The following is a 16,052-nucleotide window of genomic DNA, read 5'->3' on the forward strand; positions in this document are numbered from 1 at the left end:
GATGCTTTGTGGATCTTCTGGTGAGTGTAACGCCTATGGTCTGTTTAATACACCTCTTGACATCTTTCTGTTGTGATGATCTTTGTAGCACGCACTAAATGGCAGTCATTTATTCACTTTACCTTTTGCATTTTTTCTTTTCATAATGTGTGCCATCTTTATCATTTTTCAGGCATAGATTGATGCTAGTGCCACAATGTAACTTCAATAATGCAATACTTAAAAGAAAAATTCCTTAGACAAGGTGAAACCAAAGTTGAATGGAAGTCCTATGTGCGCTGACTTTTGTGTAAATATTAATAAGGACACACTTCATGGCAAGTCTTGAGTTGGTAAATTGAGCATGATAATTTGAAGAAATTATGACTTCCTTGAAGACATGCATATGTAATATTTCTGGCTTTTTAATTGAACTTTTAATTGGTACAGCGACCAGATTGGTTAACTTTTAAGGAAGAAAGCGTTTGAGATTTTTAGCAAATATCATTGTAATGAATGTATAATAAGTTGTGATGAGAGTTGAGTTGGACTAAAGCATTGTTCAGTCCCATGGGTCAGGCGAGTGACCGGATTTGGTTTTAGACTCTCTGGGTTGCACTGACTTGCCTCTTGCGCTTGGCTGGTTGTTTTCAGATCTCAAAAAGCTTTTGGGAATTTGTTTCTGACACTTTGCTTTGTTTGTGTTTTTAGGATGCTTCATCTGCAGACATTCGGAAGGCGTATCGAAAACTTTCACTAATTTTACATCCGGACAAGAATAAAGATGAAAATGCAGAAATACAATTTAGACAGGTAAGTGCAACATGATAGAAGTTAAAGGTAATAAAAGTGTGGGTTTTTTTTTTTTTTAACGAGAACTGTTTATAATTATATGCCTTTATTGAAAATGAGGATGCACCTTTAAAATGATGGAAAAGTTGAATCCTGAGTTACAGCCAGGTTAGTTCTGAGAGAGTTGTAAATTCTTTTTAACTTGTTCAGTAACTTGGATTTGGCTAGCTATTTGTGTATTAAAATGTGAATGCATTAAAATATTTAAATGTATACTCTTATGAGGAAAATGTGTGTTTTATTCTTTTCCTGAGGACTGTTTATAGTTGTATTTTTGAAAGAAGTGAGAAAAATTTCTGATCAGGTTTCAATGCAAGTTGTTTACTGTGGTCATAATTTAATGAAAATTATTAGTTCATTCTTGAACGTTTTCCTCTCTTGAAGCTTTGTAGAGCAAAGCCATGGGATTACTAGAATTAGATCTGCCATTTAATAAGATGCTTCTGGTGGCCAAGCACAGTCTTTTGGTAGTATAGTTTTAATGAGATCTTTAAAAGGAAATATGTGATGCCCCTTTTTAAGCTGTAACTGAGACAGGTCTCAGAGTCTGAGATGTTTGTGTGTTGGGGCGGAATGTGTTTTGTAAAAACTTGCTTGCTTGTATATCTGGTTTCTAGTACACTTATGACACTCCTCCTCCCCCCAGTTCCCCTTGATGAGCTTAGAAAACTCAAATCTAGGAAAGAACATTTGTTAGTAAGTGTAGAATATGACAATAGTACACAAATTTTGAAAATTCAAACCCTGAAGTAAACCTTTTCCTATTCTTTCTGTGTTTTTTATTTAGTTGGTGGCTATCTATGAGGTTTTAAAGGATGAAGAAAGGAGGCAGAGGTGAGTTGATTTACATAGGTTCTTCAATAAAGTAATCGTGTATGCTGCAGATAAACTATTTGGCCTGACAGATTTTTTACATAATTTCAGTTGTTCTTATATAACTGTTTAACTAAAGCTTGTATCTGGCTTAAGGGAGAATCTGTTTTCTGTTCTTGTGGCATATATGGATTAGTTCTCTTTAAAAATAGGTTTTGAAAGAACTTTAAAAGCCAGTTTCCATTTGGAAGAAGTCATGTTTAACACCTAAGTATAATATCACTTGATTTTTTTTTCTGTTTGTTAGTCCTGCTAATTATCACTGATTTATTTTTATTTTATTTTATTTTATTTTTTAATGCTCTTCGTGTAAATATAGTCCACTCAGATTCAGCTGTCTGTCATACATCAGTATATCAATAAAAGGTTCTTTTTGTGTTATTTACATTTTTTTCCAGTGTATGCCACCTTTAATATTTTTTTCTGCTTTTTTGTTGTTGTTTTCTTTCAAAGACATCTATAATATTGTAGTCTGGTTTAGTAGTATCCAGATAGCAATGTGTTGTTAATAATTGATAGTTGCCCTGGCAGCATCAGGAGCATATTCAGCAATACCTGAAGGAGATAGAATTAAGGAATAAAAATCTACGGTTGATCTGCTTTCTTGAAGTGTGTGTGTGTGTGTATGCATATATATATATATACACACACACACATATTTAGGATGTTCATTTAAATTAATGTTTACCAGGGTAACTGGGCCATAGCAAAAGAAGCTATGCTTTTAGATTGGAGTTTCATTAAAACATCTTCTACCTTACAAGTCTTTCACAAGACATTTCTTGAAGTGTTTTTGGCTTTGGAGATGTCTTGGCTGGAGTCCAGGTTTTATAGTACAGATTATCTACATTTTGATAATCCTCTGTTGAAGTGTCATGGAAATGTACTTAGAAGAAGTGCTTTTGGAAATTTGTGTCTTGTTTTGTTTTTAATTATACCTCTCACTAGAGAATTTTAGTGTGGTTTCTACTCTCCTCGAAGAAAGTTAAAATGTTGTTAGCTAAATGGGTTCAGACCACTTAAAAAGTGATTTATACCATAGATTTGCCCATCTTTTTGTTTGTAACCTTTTTTAAAATATACGTTGTGATTCCAGCTCTCTGGATATTAGTTCCATCATGGAGCTTGTGGGAATTACCTCTATAATATATTACCTTTTTTTTTTTTTTTTCCATGAACTTGAGATGCAGAAGCTTGTTAAAATTGTGTTTTTAAGTCTTCTGTACATTGTGAAAGTTACTAACCTTTAGCCAGTCTGGTCGAGGAAATAATACTGTTAATTAGTGTAACACCACAATTTGCAAATGGGAAATTAAATCTACAGTAAGTTGTTGTAGTCTAGTTGATTTCACTCTCAATAGCTTTATATATATATGTGCGTGTGTATATATATGTGTGTGCGTGTGTGTACATAGAGACAGTATTGGTTGTATTTTTCTTGCACAGTATGAAAGTGTGTCTCATATAGCTTTCATACTCAATTAAACCGTGTTGCCGTGTGTAGAGCAGAGCAACTGCATAGTCTCGTCTCTTTCAGAAAATCTTTATTGAGCAAATTTATTATTCAGTTGAAACTTATAAACTCTATGTGTGAAAAGACAGGGGGGTTGTTTCCCTGTCCTGTAAGACATTGCTATGTCATGCCCTTAACTAGCATGCTAGGAGCTACTCCCCTCCTAGGAATGTTTCTCCTCCAGTATTGCTTGCAACCCTACGGCAGGGGAAAGGAGACAGCGAGGGGTTTTGTGCTGGGATCTTCCTATTTTGGATGCTGAAAATGAGATATTTGGTTATGCAAGGCTGAAAGTGCATTGCACGAGGCGATGAACCTGGCTCAAAATTTACTGTTCTCCCTGTGCACAGAGGAGAAACTGTAGGGCACCCTTGATATCTCTTGGGCTCGTCAACACTGAGCAATCATGAAGTAAACTAATATTACCATGTTACACCCCTGGTTATCTCCAGGGTATGTAGAGATAGGTACACACTGCTTTTTAAGATATTTATTGGCAAATAAACTTGATATATTTTGTTACCTTTTGATTAATTTATGAAAAAGTAGATTTTCTTTTTTTCCCCCCTCATTTTCTTAATTCAGTTAGGCAAAGCATTTTAGACTTTAACAGCATTGTTTGTAGCCTTTAAGGAGCGTTTTACCTACGGGGCTCTGTCCTCTCTAACAATGTGGAGTTGATTACAGGAAGCATTTGCAAATGAATCAAGATATGCTGGTTTAGTGTAAGAAAGGTGTTTATCTAGCTATCATTATAATTAAATGACTGCATTCGTAGGATATAGGAAGCTTTGATGGCTTGAGGAAAAATAAAAAACACCAGCAAGGTCTTCCCCTAGTTCAGAATAGATCTCATTAATTCAAGCTTGACATCTTTTATAAACTGTATCAGATCTCTGAAATAATGTGAAATATGAAATGCAGGGGCCTTCTTAAAGGGAAAAGTAAATTCTATTAAAAAAGGTTATACTGTAATTAGCTGCTTCAGTTAATGGATTTTTTTGCAATATCATAGATTCTACAAAGAATTCTAAAACTGTGTTATGGAACTTCACAGACGATCGAAATTTTAATACTCTTGTAACAGGTTGCTAACTAGCCGTGTGTAATACCCTGAATATTTCAAACAAACAAATAATATAAATGTTTGGAGCCTTTTTTTTGTTTCTGAATAGGTTCTTTGCGGGGGCTTAGCTTGTGAACTGCTGCGTTTTAGAGACCACTGCTAGGCACATGCATATGACAAATATTTGCTGCATTCAGTGTACTACTAAGAAAAAATGCTATAGATTTATGTTTCCTTCTCAGTTATATATATATATAGAGAGAGAGAGAGTAGCAATTAAAATAAGTTGGAAGAAGGCTTTATAATTAAATATTGAATGTATATATCTTGCTGCATATGGATTAACTGACTAGCCTTAGTAGTTAATAGAGATTTCTATTAAAAATTATTTAATGAGAAAAATGTGTACTTTTATTTAACACATCCTAAATGTGGAAATCGAGATTTAAAAATTATGAGAAGCTTCTGAGTTTCAGAAGGATCATTTTCCATTGCAAAAACTAAAAATCATTGCTATCTTTATTTTTCAAATACGGAGCTTAATTACTGTTGAAAGCAGTGATTTATCTTTTAACAGTATATATTCTAAAAAGTGGGTTATAATAGAAGCTATCTTCTCTTAAAATGGCCAGTCGTGTGAGCCATAATGCTCATTGATAGTAAAATCAATAGAGCATTGATTCTGAGACTTAATCCTTGGAGACTCTTGTTCGGAACCGCAGACATAGCCTAGTAAATACAGAGGGCTGTTTAAAGCGCTTAATGCAAGAGATTCTGCTATCTTAATTTATTTTTTCTTAAAAGGTAATTTATAATAGATGATGCTTGCCAAACATTTCTTTTCCAATCTTTTTTTAAGTATTACAAAGTTTTTCCATTGGGATACATGGAGCTTATTTAACCAGTAGCCAAATTTGCAGCATCTTGGCTAACATTCCTTATTGTGCAAGAAAGATGAATAACTAATAAATTGGTAGTAATACCATAGAAAATTATTCTTTCCTGGTACTCCATATGTATTTCCCTGAAGTCTCCATCAAAAAACTGCATCTTTTGTGAAATCTTATTATTAACATAATTTATTAAAGTGGTTTGATTTCTATTTTTTTTTGTATTCTAATCCTAAAATAGTCAGAAAATACAGTGTTTTTTGATTAAATAGTAATGCTTGTATTTTCCTGTTCCTGAAACTTAACACAGAAAAAATAGTTAAGTAAAAATTCTCATTCTGAAATAACATGAATTCTAAGCAATTTTTCTGTGCAGATAGCTTGTGTTAAGGCATCAGAAGTTCTTCATACAGTAGTAGCTTCATTCTGACTTATTGGAAAAGGAAAATTTATTATATGGAAACTTACACTAGTGGATAATAGACTTGTAGTATTAAATCTTTAGTCTAGAAATAATCTAGCTACATTCACCAACTTGAATGAATGTTATATCAGAAGTCAGGTTTTCCAGAGGTGTTAAAGTGTATTCTTTATTTGCCTACAGAGACTTTCTCTTTTTCTGCCTAAAAATGAATTTGATTGTGGATTTTTTTTTTTTAGTGCATCTCCAAGGTATCAATTTAATAACTATCAAAGTAGCTAGTGCAGTTGTTGCATTTAAATTGATTTACATGTCAAGACTGGCAGTTTAGCAGCTGCGCTATTATTCCTGGATCGGTCAATTTACTTGAGAAAAACCTACTACTGAGTTCTACTGACCTGCATGACAATATAGGCCCTATTTCTATTCCTGTAATTAGGCCTGCGACTAACTCAGAATATTTTTAATTAAAATATTTTGGTCAATGTGTTGCACCAAATTAGGCCTTTCAGCGCAGATTTAATTCTGGAAATGGTGTGATTAGAATATGTAATGAGTCGTGTTCAGTTTAAGTGAACAGGTTGTGTGTCTTAGAACATACAGGTTTATTCAGTTTACTTTATAGATTTGATTGAAACACTAGTTTTAAAACTTAGCTAAAAAGGAGGTAAGTTTTTTCTTTCTTTCTTTCTTTTTTTTTTTTTTTTGGTTGATGACAGTGTTCTGTAAATAAAAGTTGATACTATGGACGTGCTAAGATATTTCAAGAAGTTTGTGTTGGGGAAAACTTGCATATGCTTGTAAAAATGCTTTTTATACAGAGAGTAATTTTAGTATATTCAAGCAGTATTAAAATAGATTGATTTTGGAAGCAGCTTTTCAAATAGAAAATCAAAATAGCTGTGGTGAATCTCGTTTTGTAACATTATAATCAAACTTTAACTTAATTTCATATCTGACTAGAAAATATATATTAATTCTGCCATCGTTTTTCCTAATAGATATAGTGCTTCTAGAGAACAAAACAAAAACTTTTCCCTCTCCCTAGCACTTGTGCTTTAAATTGCGAAAAGAAAAAAAAAAAAGGTTTATAGTAGTTGGGGCTTGTTGTTCTTTGGTGCTTTGTGTTAAATGTGTTTTGTTATTCGCTTCTGTGGTGGAGACCTGGCCACTGATAGGCAGGGAGGGCACGTGCACGTTTCTACCACTCCGTTATTTCCTAAGTGAATCGGCTGGGATGCTGCACGAGTAATTGAGATATCTAGTCTCATGCAGAAAAAATAGTTAAATTTCCACAACATGAGGCTTCAAATTCCAGATCCAAGCTTAGCATTTGACAAAGGATGTTATGCTGCTTTCTAAAAAATGCTAAACGATTGCCTGTATGTAAGTGTTTGTAAATTATTCCAACAGTCTATGGATGTTGTTTGCTTTGTAATTAGGTGCTTTGGCTTATTTAATTTTAAGCTCTCCATGAAAGTCTGTTGTATTTGCTGCCGTAGGTATGATGATATTCTGATCAATGGTCTACCAGATTGGCGACAGCCTGTATTCTACTACAGGCGGGTGAGAAAAATGAGCAATGCTGAGCTGGCATTACTCCTGTTCATTATACTCACAGTGGGTCATTATGCTGTGGTTTGGTCAATCTACCTGGAAAAACAGCTGGTAAGTATTGCTAATAAATCAAACTTGCTTCAATTATTACTATTGAGTTTCCGGCAGAAGTTGGCATGTTATGGGGATCTCTACTGCCTCCCTTCTTTGGAATTTGGATTTTTCATATTTTAAAACGATTACATTTAAAATGATAATAATTATAGAATAAGATATTCAGCAAATCCAAAGTAGTAGTCTAAAAACTACTTCATCCGTTTCCTAGAATTGATAATAAATAGCAAGAGATAGCTCTTGGTTTTTAGTTGAAAGAAGAGGGCTAAATACTCTTCTGTCATGTGTTGAAGCAGAATCATGTGCTAAAGCAGAATCATATGCTACTGTAGTAATTTTTATGCTTTTCCTAAATATCATTTTAAAATAATCACTTTTATTTGGCTGATAATCATACTTGCTTTGCCTTTGTTCTCATCTAAAAGCTTTTTTGTTTAGGGTTTTTGTTAACAGGATAGATATCGGTAAGCAGTTTAAAACCACATTATATTTTATCTTTCTTATTTTTTGGTATGTAAAAGTCTTGCATTTAGACTAAAAATACTAAGTATAACTTGAAAAAATCATATATTAGCATTTACTTTTTTTATTATTATTTTTCCACTGCATTGTTAAAGTTGATGAATTAGAAAGGAGGCAAGTTGAATGCTTTCTCCTCTTAGAAAACTTTGATTGCTATGGAGATACACATGACTGACAGAACTGGACTTCATGTGTGTTTAAAGACTGGATGCCATGGCAACAGTTATTGTTAAGATAGATCATTTTACTTAATCATGTAGGACCCCTAGATGCATTTGCATAAATGCTACTCTAATGTTTACCCTTCACAGAAGAGTCCCAGTAACATTTGTGGTTTACATGTTAATGATAACCTGTAACCATAGTTCTTTCTACATCAAGGATGAACTGCTTAGCAGAAAAAAGAGGGAGAAGAAGAAAAAAACAGGAGGCAGGAGTGTGGATGAAGCCAAATCTGCTGCTTTTGACAAAAATGAAAGGTGGGAAGAAACTCTCTTGTTTTCTCTATTTCTAAACATTTTATCAGCTATGAGTTAATTCTGTCATTTTCTCCTTGAATCTTTCCCATACTCTTATGAGGAAAATATCTGGATTTGTGGTAGTAGCCATGGCAAGTATCAAGTGTGACAGTGTGCATGTGTTTATATTTTCTGATTTGTAAATAAAAGTATGGTGTGTGTTGAGTAGATCAACAATAAGTAAAAGATTAAGACTGAACTATTGATGTTGCCCTAGCAGAAGGATATTATCTGTAGAAGTTCGGTGTGATTTTTTTTTTTTGAAAGATTTTGCAGGTGGTTCTGTTTTTGAAGATCTTTTGCTGAAGATTTTGATTAAAATTTCCATTTGAGCTTTAATTTATTGCCACACTAACAGTGATTTTTAAGTGGATTTGAATGCTTGTTTTCTGTCCAGTTAGCTTAGAAACAAATGTTAGACAAAACTGTACTTAAAATGCCTAAGAAGCTTAGAATAAAGGTGTTTGTAAAGGCTTCTAACACTGCCGTTTAGTTAAGAACACATAGGGAAATAGTGACTTTCAGGACACTCCAAGAGATACCACCATTTCTTCTATTGATTCATAGAAAGAAATAAAGGGTTTAAATAGTTCACACAGCAGGGGCATGAACTGGATCAATGCAGGATAGAGATCAGAGACCATTCTGCCTGTCGTCTTTCCTGATGACATCAGTGAATAATGCTTCAGTGAACTGCAAATGACATTAATTTTTATGTATTGTTTTGTTTATGCTACAGTCTTCATATCTGGTTGTCAGCACTTGTGAACACTTGGGTGAGGCATGAGCTTTTTTTAACTGCAGTGCTTATGCGGCTTATGAATTTATTTCCTTTTAGAAAAAGCTCTTTTTAAGAGATTAAAATATGTAGGTGCTAGAATAGAAACTAGCTGTTGTGTGTGATGTATTTTCTATTAAATATTCAGAACTATCTTTTGTATTAAATATTTATACATTTTAATATGAATTGTCAAGTGATAATTATTTTGCAAGTTAGTGGGAGGGTTCCAGCTTTCTGCCGTGTAGTGTTGTGTAGCAGGAATGAAAAACTTACAGTTCTGTTTGGCTGCAGAGTCCTGGACAAACCACAGTGGCATGACTTGCTCCCTTGCAAGCTGGGAATCTGGTTCTGTCTCACTGTGAAAGCTTTACCTCAGCTAATCCAGGTAATACCAATAATTAATATTACCTAATATTACTTTTATTTTTTTTGATGGTGTTACATATGATCAAATCCATAGTACTTGCTCATATGAATTTCCTGTGTAATGAATATGCCTTATATAAAGAAGGATTACTGTTTGTAGGTTATTTTAATCTCATTAATTCATCAAACTGTGAATATATTAAAAATGAATATTGATGTTAATCTGTTAGAAAATTCCTGCAGAAGTACCTGTTAGGCAAAACTGCAAGAGTGAATGATGAGGCTGAGGTGATATGTTTACACCCGAATCGGAATAGCTTTTTTTAAAAAAAAAGTTAATAAAAATATTTTTGTTATTTCAAGCACTGTATTTTTATAGTATATATTAATATCTAGCTTAGATTTGAGAGAACAATGAAGTCACTTTCTAAATTGAGTGAATTTTCCTTTTAAGTCACTTGATAATGATATAAATAGATATCGGAAAATGCTGAACTAACAAAGATTCAGTAGTAAATTAGAAGCTTTAATTTGGACTTATCCAAAGGACTTTTTTTTTCTTCAGTCAATAGTTTGAATTGTAAAATGCAGCTAGTATTCTTGACTGTGTAACTATTTTCAGAAAATCAGTTACTGAAATCATTTCTTCAATATCAGACACTGCTTTCCATGTGCTTTGATCACAAACTTGCGGGTTATTTTAGTGACCTTAGTCACTAACTACTGACTAATCAATATGGGTCAGAGAGAGTAAGGTGAATTTAATTTTATTCTGCAAAAATACTGCGTATTAACTCTGGAGTATTTCAGTGTGGCATTGACATTCAATATCTGTCTGCAAACTAAAAAAACATAAGGTTTGCAATTACTAGTCTGTTAGGAAAAAAAAAAAAAGGTTATAAATGAAATAAATACAAGCATGAAGATCAGACATTCGTTTCTTTTAGACTGTAACTTTTCTTGAAAGGAGATATGCAAGTTAAGATTCCTTTTTCCTTCGAAAGTTTCAGCAGAACAATATGGCAAGTTTACTCACGTAACCTTTCTTAATCTTCTTGCATGTTTTTAAAGTAAAAAAGACCATGCTAACTTGTGGTCAAGTTGAGCTTTGTTGCGCTTTTCTCAGTGAGACAAGCTGGCTGGAGAAGAATTAACTTTACTAGCTGCTGTTGCTACCTTTTTGAATTTTTTAACACGTAATTAAACTATTTCACTAATTTCACTAATGGAACATATAAATATTACATAATACAGTAACATTCATAAAGAATTGTAAATTATGGCTTTATATATAGTCTCTCCAAGCTGTCCTTTTCCCTGATTTTTGATTCTGAGATACTCTATTTAAAATAAATAAATATAACTGGGCTTTCAATTTTTTTATTCCAAACACAGCCATTACGTCTCCCTGACTTGCCAGAAAAGCTGAATATAGTGATGTGTTGAGCTTAGTTTGACACCTAGCCAATACCTATTGCTGTGCAGTTTAAATACAGGAACTGTATGTGACATAACTCTTGCCTTTTTTTAAATAAATGATGTTGAAATATAAGGTATCTAGTAACCCGCGGAAAATTGGAAACCAGCAAGCTGGGACGTGGTGGCAGGGGAAGCAGGGTACAGAGGAATTGAAAGCTAGAAGGCTTGTAGAGAAACTCGAAGGCAAAAATATGAGGTTCTCAGCTAAATTGCCCCAGAGATTTCAATGTATTTCAGGCTTTAGTGCAAGCAGAATCACTAGGGCAGTTTAGCTGAAAGGGAAGCCCCTAACACCCACAGGCATTTAATAATTGTGTTATATGTACCAGTTACAGAGATAATTTATTAACGAGATGTTGCCCTGGCTGACACAGGGATAGCTGCTATAGATTGTAGATGTTTACTGAGTTAATCAAAATGATTTTTTCAGTCATTAAAGAGCCCCCACACATTGTTTTCAAAGTTGACTGTTGTTCATTCATTACTAATACAATTGCAGGCTAGATTCTAAAAAAGAATAATCTGTATTTAAAAGAACTGCAGTTGGGACAGGGATGGGCAGAGTTTTGGTGATGCTTACAATTACGCATTGCTTCCGCTACGTGTTTCACAGCTCTTAAGGCTAACTCTGAAATAACTGAACTCAACCGAACTGTTTCCTCAAATTAAGGGAACAAAACTTTTTCAAAGTCAATCTTATTTAAAAAAAAAAAAAAAAAAAAAGGAGCACTTTAAACTTTCTTTTTGCTGCTTCTGGTACCAGTTCTTTGATTTCTTTCCCCAACACCCCTTCCCTCCCACCAGGTTCCTCAGCGTGCACATGCTCCTCACGGCAGCTCTGCCTGGTGATTCAGGGTGCGGGGCTTCTGCCCATGTCTGACTCATTTATCCAATTGAGTGTCTGTCTTCCACATCCCCTGCTCCTTCAAAATGTCAGATTTCAGAAGGAGGCACTTAAAATAATTAAGGTGGGCCTCTACTGAAGAAAAATGCTTTGTTTGCATGCCCTTCTGATGGCCTGTGCCATTTTATTGTATTCTGCATTTTATCTCAAGAAATTGGAAGAGAAATTGGTGAGAGAGGTATAAGAGAAACCCAGAAATGACTGTTTATTTTTAACTGTTGGCAATTTTATTTTGAGGGAGACTAAATAGGTTTTTATATCTGTGCATTTAGCTTAGTTAAATTTGAGAGATAAAGCAACATCTTAAAGCTTGTTTGAAGAAGTGCAGGGAAAGAATATTTAAAGTGTACCATAAATCAAATATATTTGATGCAAAAGAAACACTAAGTGGAGTGTAAATTACATTCAATACTATCAAATTTAATTCTTACAAGGTAGGCACAAGAAAAATATAGAACCCCGAATGCAAATTGTTTGTAGGCTCATTTAGTTTACTCTCATGGTAATGACCCAGAAGAAGACTGTGTCTTTTTTTATTGAACAGAACAACAAAACTGAACTAAAATGCTTATTGGAACTGGAAATTATTTTCATAAAGAAGTAGAGCAGCTAAATATAGTGTGCAAGAACTTTGGTTCAAATGGTGAATGCAATACAGAATAGACATTGTGTTAATTATACTGTTTTTGGTGACAGAAGAATCGTGTATAAAGTGCAGTTTATTCCCCAAAGAATTGTCCAGAGTTTTGTCTGACATGCAATTTAAGTGTTATATCTTGCTAATTATTCTTCACAATATATTTCTTGAAAATAGAAAATAGAGTGTCCATTAGTGTTCCAGACAAGTACTTTTCCTTCAACTTTATATGCTGAAGCTTAGACATGGGTAGTTGTTTTTTTTTAACTGTTTTTATTAATGTTGGCAAGAACTAGGAAGTTTTTTTTTTAATTTTTTTTTGAATGTTGCATTGTGATCCTGCAGTTGGCCTGGCTGTAATCAAGCAGAAAGGCTTTTTGTCTGTTTCATACAGACAAAATTCTTTTCTTTCATGTAAAGAAAACAAAGTTTTTCTATTATCTCTAGATAATAGAAATACAGTAATTACTGTTAATTATTGCCCACCCCGTCGGTGAGCTGCTGGCAGTGCTGAGGAGGCAGCGGAGCTCGGCAGGGAGCCGCTCGGTGCTACCTGGTGAGGTTATCTGCACTGCTCTCAGTTATGATCAAAACTTTTGTTTTCAACGATCTTTGGCTACTATGAAGTGGCTTAAAATAGAAAGACCAGTAATATATTTTTATGTAGACCACCAGATGGTAATTACTGTAGCTGATGTAGTAGCTTGGATTAGATTCAAACTACTGACCCAGAGGTGTTTAATTTCTTGGCAGGTTTTCCTCAGGTTTTCTTTTAATCCATGATTCATTTCAACACCTGTTTAGAGATGGTTCAGTTCTGCCTTAAATGGATTGGCAATGTGTCATTAAACTCGAGAGGCTTTGCCTCTCCAGGGCATCTCCTTTGGCAAAGTTGGCTTTAAATGTTTCCCAGTTGAATCCAGTCTTCTTTTTGTAAGTTAATTTTGTCTCCCTGTATGACTTTGTATAAAATCATAGCGTGATACTAAAATATATTTCATCGCACTCAATAATGCATGATTAAAAAAAGATTTCTGAGAGATTTAGTCAATTCTGGGGCTGTATGTCTGCCTAATTCCCAGGTTTGCAGGGTTCTGAGGTGCTCCAGCACCGCGCAGCGTGCCGACGTTGGCAGATGTTGTGGGAGCTGTCGCAGGATGTGTGGCCTGAGTGATTCCCCTTCGCTCGCTCTGCTCCGTCTTATTTCACAGACGTTGGAAGAACCAAACTGGGGATGAGGCTCTTGACCCCGAGGTCAATTAGGAGCTTAGGGGCAGGTCAGGGGAGAGGAGATGATAAAACGAGTTCTCTGCCTGTATATAAGCGAGCAGAAATCATTTGCATTGAACTGGGTACTGTCTGATGCTCTGGAGAGAGTGCTTTGTGGCATTACCCACATTCTGCGTGAACATCAGCCACTAAAGAAACTTGCCTTTTCCTGCCCCTTGTTCTGTGGTAGCCCGTGTTGTTCCGCTCCTTCACATCCCCTTCTGTTTGTCCGCGTGCGCACAGCGCGTGCCAGGGGCTGCGGCTCCAGGAGCAGCTCCCGAGGACGCGGTGACACCGGCTCTCGGCTACCGAACGGTGCGCGCTGTCCGCTGGGCTGCTTTGTGTGAAGGGTCCCGGGGGCCCTTGCAGCCCCGTTTTCCCCTCGGGTTCCTGTATTTGACTCGTGCGCGTTGAGACGGGCAGCAGGGAGAGCAGGAGCCCAGGTGGCCGCTGCTCGCGCAGCCCCAGGGCCTTGGGAGCTGCCCCCAGGTTGTGGCCGGCTGGGAGCCCGGCAGCACCTCGTGTCTCTCCAGGGATTCCCTGAGTAAAATGTTTCCCGTTTCCTGGCTTGCTGTTGAGCAACGATAAAAATGATGAAGAGAAATTTAAATGATGGTACTTCCATGGTGTTTTTGCTATGGCATAAGGAATCTTATTTTTTATTGCAAATTGAAGGTTGAATGCTGCAGTAATCTTGTAGTGACTCTGTGTTCTTCAGTACTCCCATAAACATAGTTTTTTTCATGACTGATGTTTCTCTCACAAATTGTAAGAAACACTGGGCTGAAAGGTTAAAACCTGGCAAAGAAAATGCTTTTAGTATAACAATTTAAATATGCTTGTAGGAGTATTTCCAGTTGCTTGTAAATTCTTAGAGGACTGTTTTGTTTGTAGGAGTCTCTCACCCCACAGAAGTAAAACATCCCTCTGCCCTATCACAAAATCTGTAGTGAAGATTCACATATGGCCAGTACGGCAAGTTGTTTGCCTTACTTCTGCTGACCTCTGGGCTTTCTGAGGTAGACCAGAAAGTCGGGAAGATTGGCTGGAGGGGAAAGAAATGCAAAATAAACCAACCACCTAGCACAACCTCCTTGCCCCCCAGGCATCAAGGAGAGACTGCAGAGAATGAGGATTATTCAGAACAGAAGATGTTAATTCCTGGAATAGTAGAGTTTGAATTAAATATGCATGTGTTGATTTAAAAAAAAAAAAAAAAAAAAAAAAAAAAAAACCTCAAATGCAGTATCAAGAATTTTTTTTTGTATTTTTAGGTAACTCAGTAGTAAGTGCAGGTTTTCTTGGAATTTCTAAAGATATTGACAGTAGACAATACTAGTATCGAGAAGAATTGAATTATAAGTACTTTATAACATTTTTTCTGTTTGCTATTAAAATATTAAAAATATGTTAATAAAAATGTTTATCTGACAGTCTTATTTTTCTTCCACGGCACTTTTTGAAAATCAAATGTAATCAGTGAAACTTTTTACACATTGCAATTGAACTATAATTTAGAAATGCTAATTACAAAATTCTGAGTTTCTAATTGACTATTTTTACATTCTCTCTCCTCTATGTAAAATGGGTGTTTGAAATGCCAGTATAATAAACTAGCCTGTGTAAGCCCTCTTTCCTCATTTTTTACCTGACTAAGTGCATGCTACTGCTTTGATAGTGAAGAAAACTAACACATCCATGTTATTGTTCTCTGGTAACTTCTCAAGCTCTTGCAAGAAAGAACAAAATATTTTTGTGTTCAAATTAGGTAAGGTGGAGCCTGCTGCTAGAATACTTTCAGACTTTGTACTTTGAAATGTATTTATGATAAAAATTGAATATTCTTGAAAACTAGTATTTTGTTTTAGAGAAACTTTTTGGGGTCCTTTTAAAATTGTTTTTCAGTTTTTCGTTCATTGCAACTTACTGGGTCTAATACCTATATAGCCTGGCTAAAATCTTTTCTCAGGTGTGCCATTTAAATTCTCTTTACAATCTGTAGAGCTAATTTCTGATGCTTTTTTGAGGAAGGATTTTATTCTCAAGTCTTCAGAATCCATTTAGTTTCCTTTTTCGTTTGTTTTCTATTTTTATATTACATGTAAACTTTTCCATCTGTGTAGTCCTCCCTTTCTTTGTGATTATGGCATCAGCCGGCATAAATTGTGATTAATAAATTACAAGACTAAGGTCACAATTGTTACCTGGGTATTGCTGTATTTGCAGTGATAACCCATAGTCTATCTGTAAAGCAGCAATAGTACCAAAATTCATTTATGTGCTTCTGACTAGTTTTCTTTGTTGTTCAGCT

The 16,052-nt window shown here is 35.1% G+C and overlaps 1 protein-coding gene across 1 annotated transcript in view; it reads left to right on the plus strand.

The window, feature by feature from the left end:
• DNAJC1 (DnaJ heat shock protein family (Hsp40) member C1) overlaps window positions 1-16,052 on the plus strand; it is a 97,704-nt gene that overhangs the window by 36,163 nt on the left and 45,489 nt on the right. The window contains exons 2-6 of the mRNA XM_088533983.1: window positions 691-792; window positions 1,619-1,665; window positions 7,097-7,262; window positions 8,169-8,266; window positions 9,378-9,471. Of these exons, the coding sequence (XP_088390109.1) occupies window positions 691-792; window positions 1,619-1,665; window positions 7,097-7,262; window positions 8,169-8,266; window positions 9,378-9,471 (507 nt within the window). The remainder of the gene's footprint in view (window positions 1-690; window positions 793-1,618; window positions 1,666-7,096; window positions 7,263-8,168; window positions 8,267-9,377; window positions 9,472-16,052) is intronic.

The sequence above is a fragment of the Tinamus guttatus genome, unplaced genomic scaffold, assembly GCF_059628265.1.
Source record: "Tinamus guttatus ecotype Peru unplaced genomic scaffold, ASM5962826v1 Tinamus_guttatus_pri_ptg000530l, whole genome shotgun sequence".
Lineage (NCBI taxonomy): Eukaryota > Metazoa > Chordata > Aves > Tinamiformes > Tinamidae > Tinamus > Tinamus guttatus.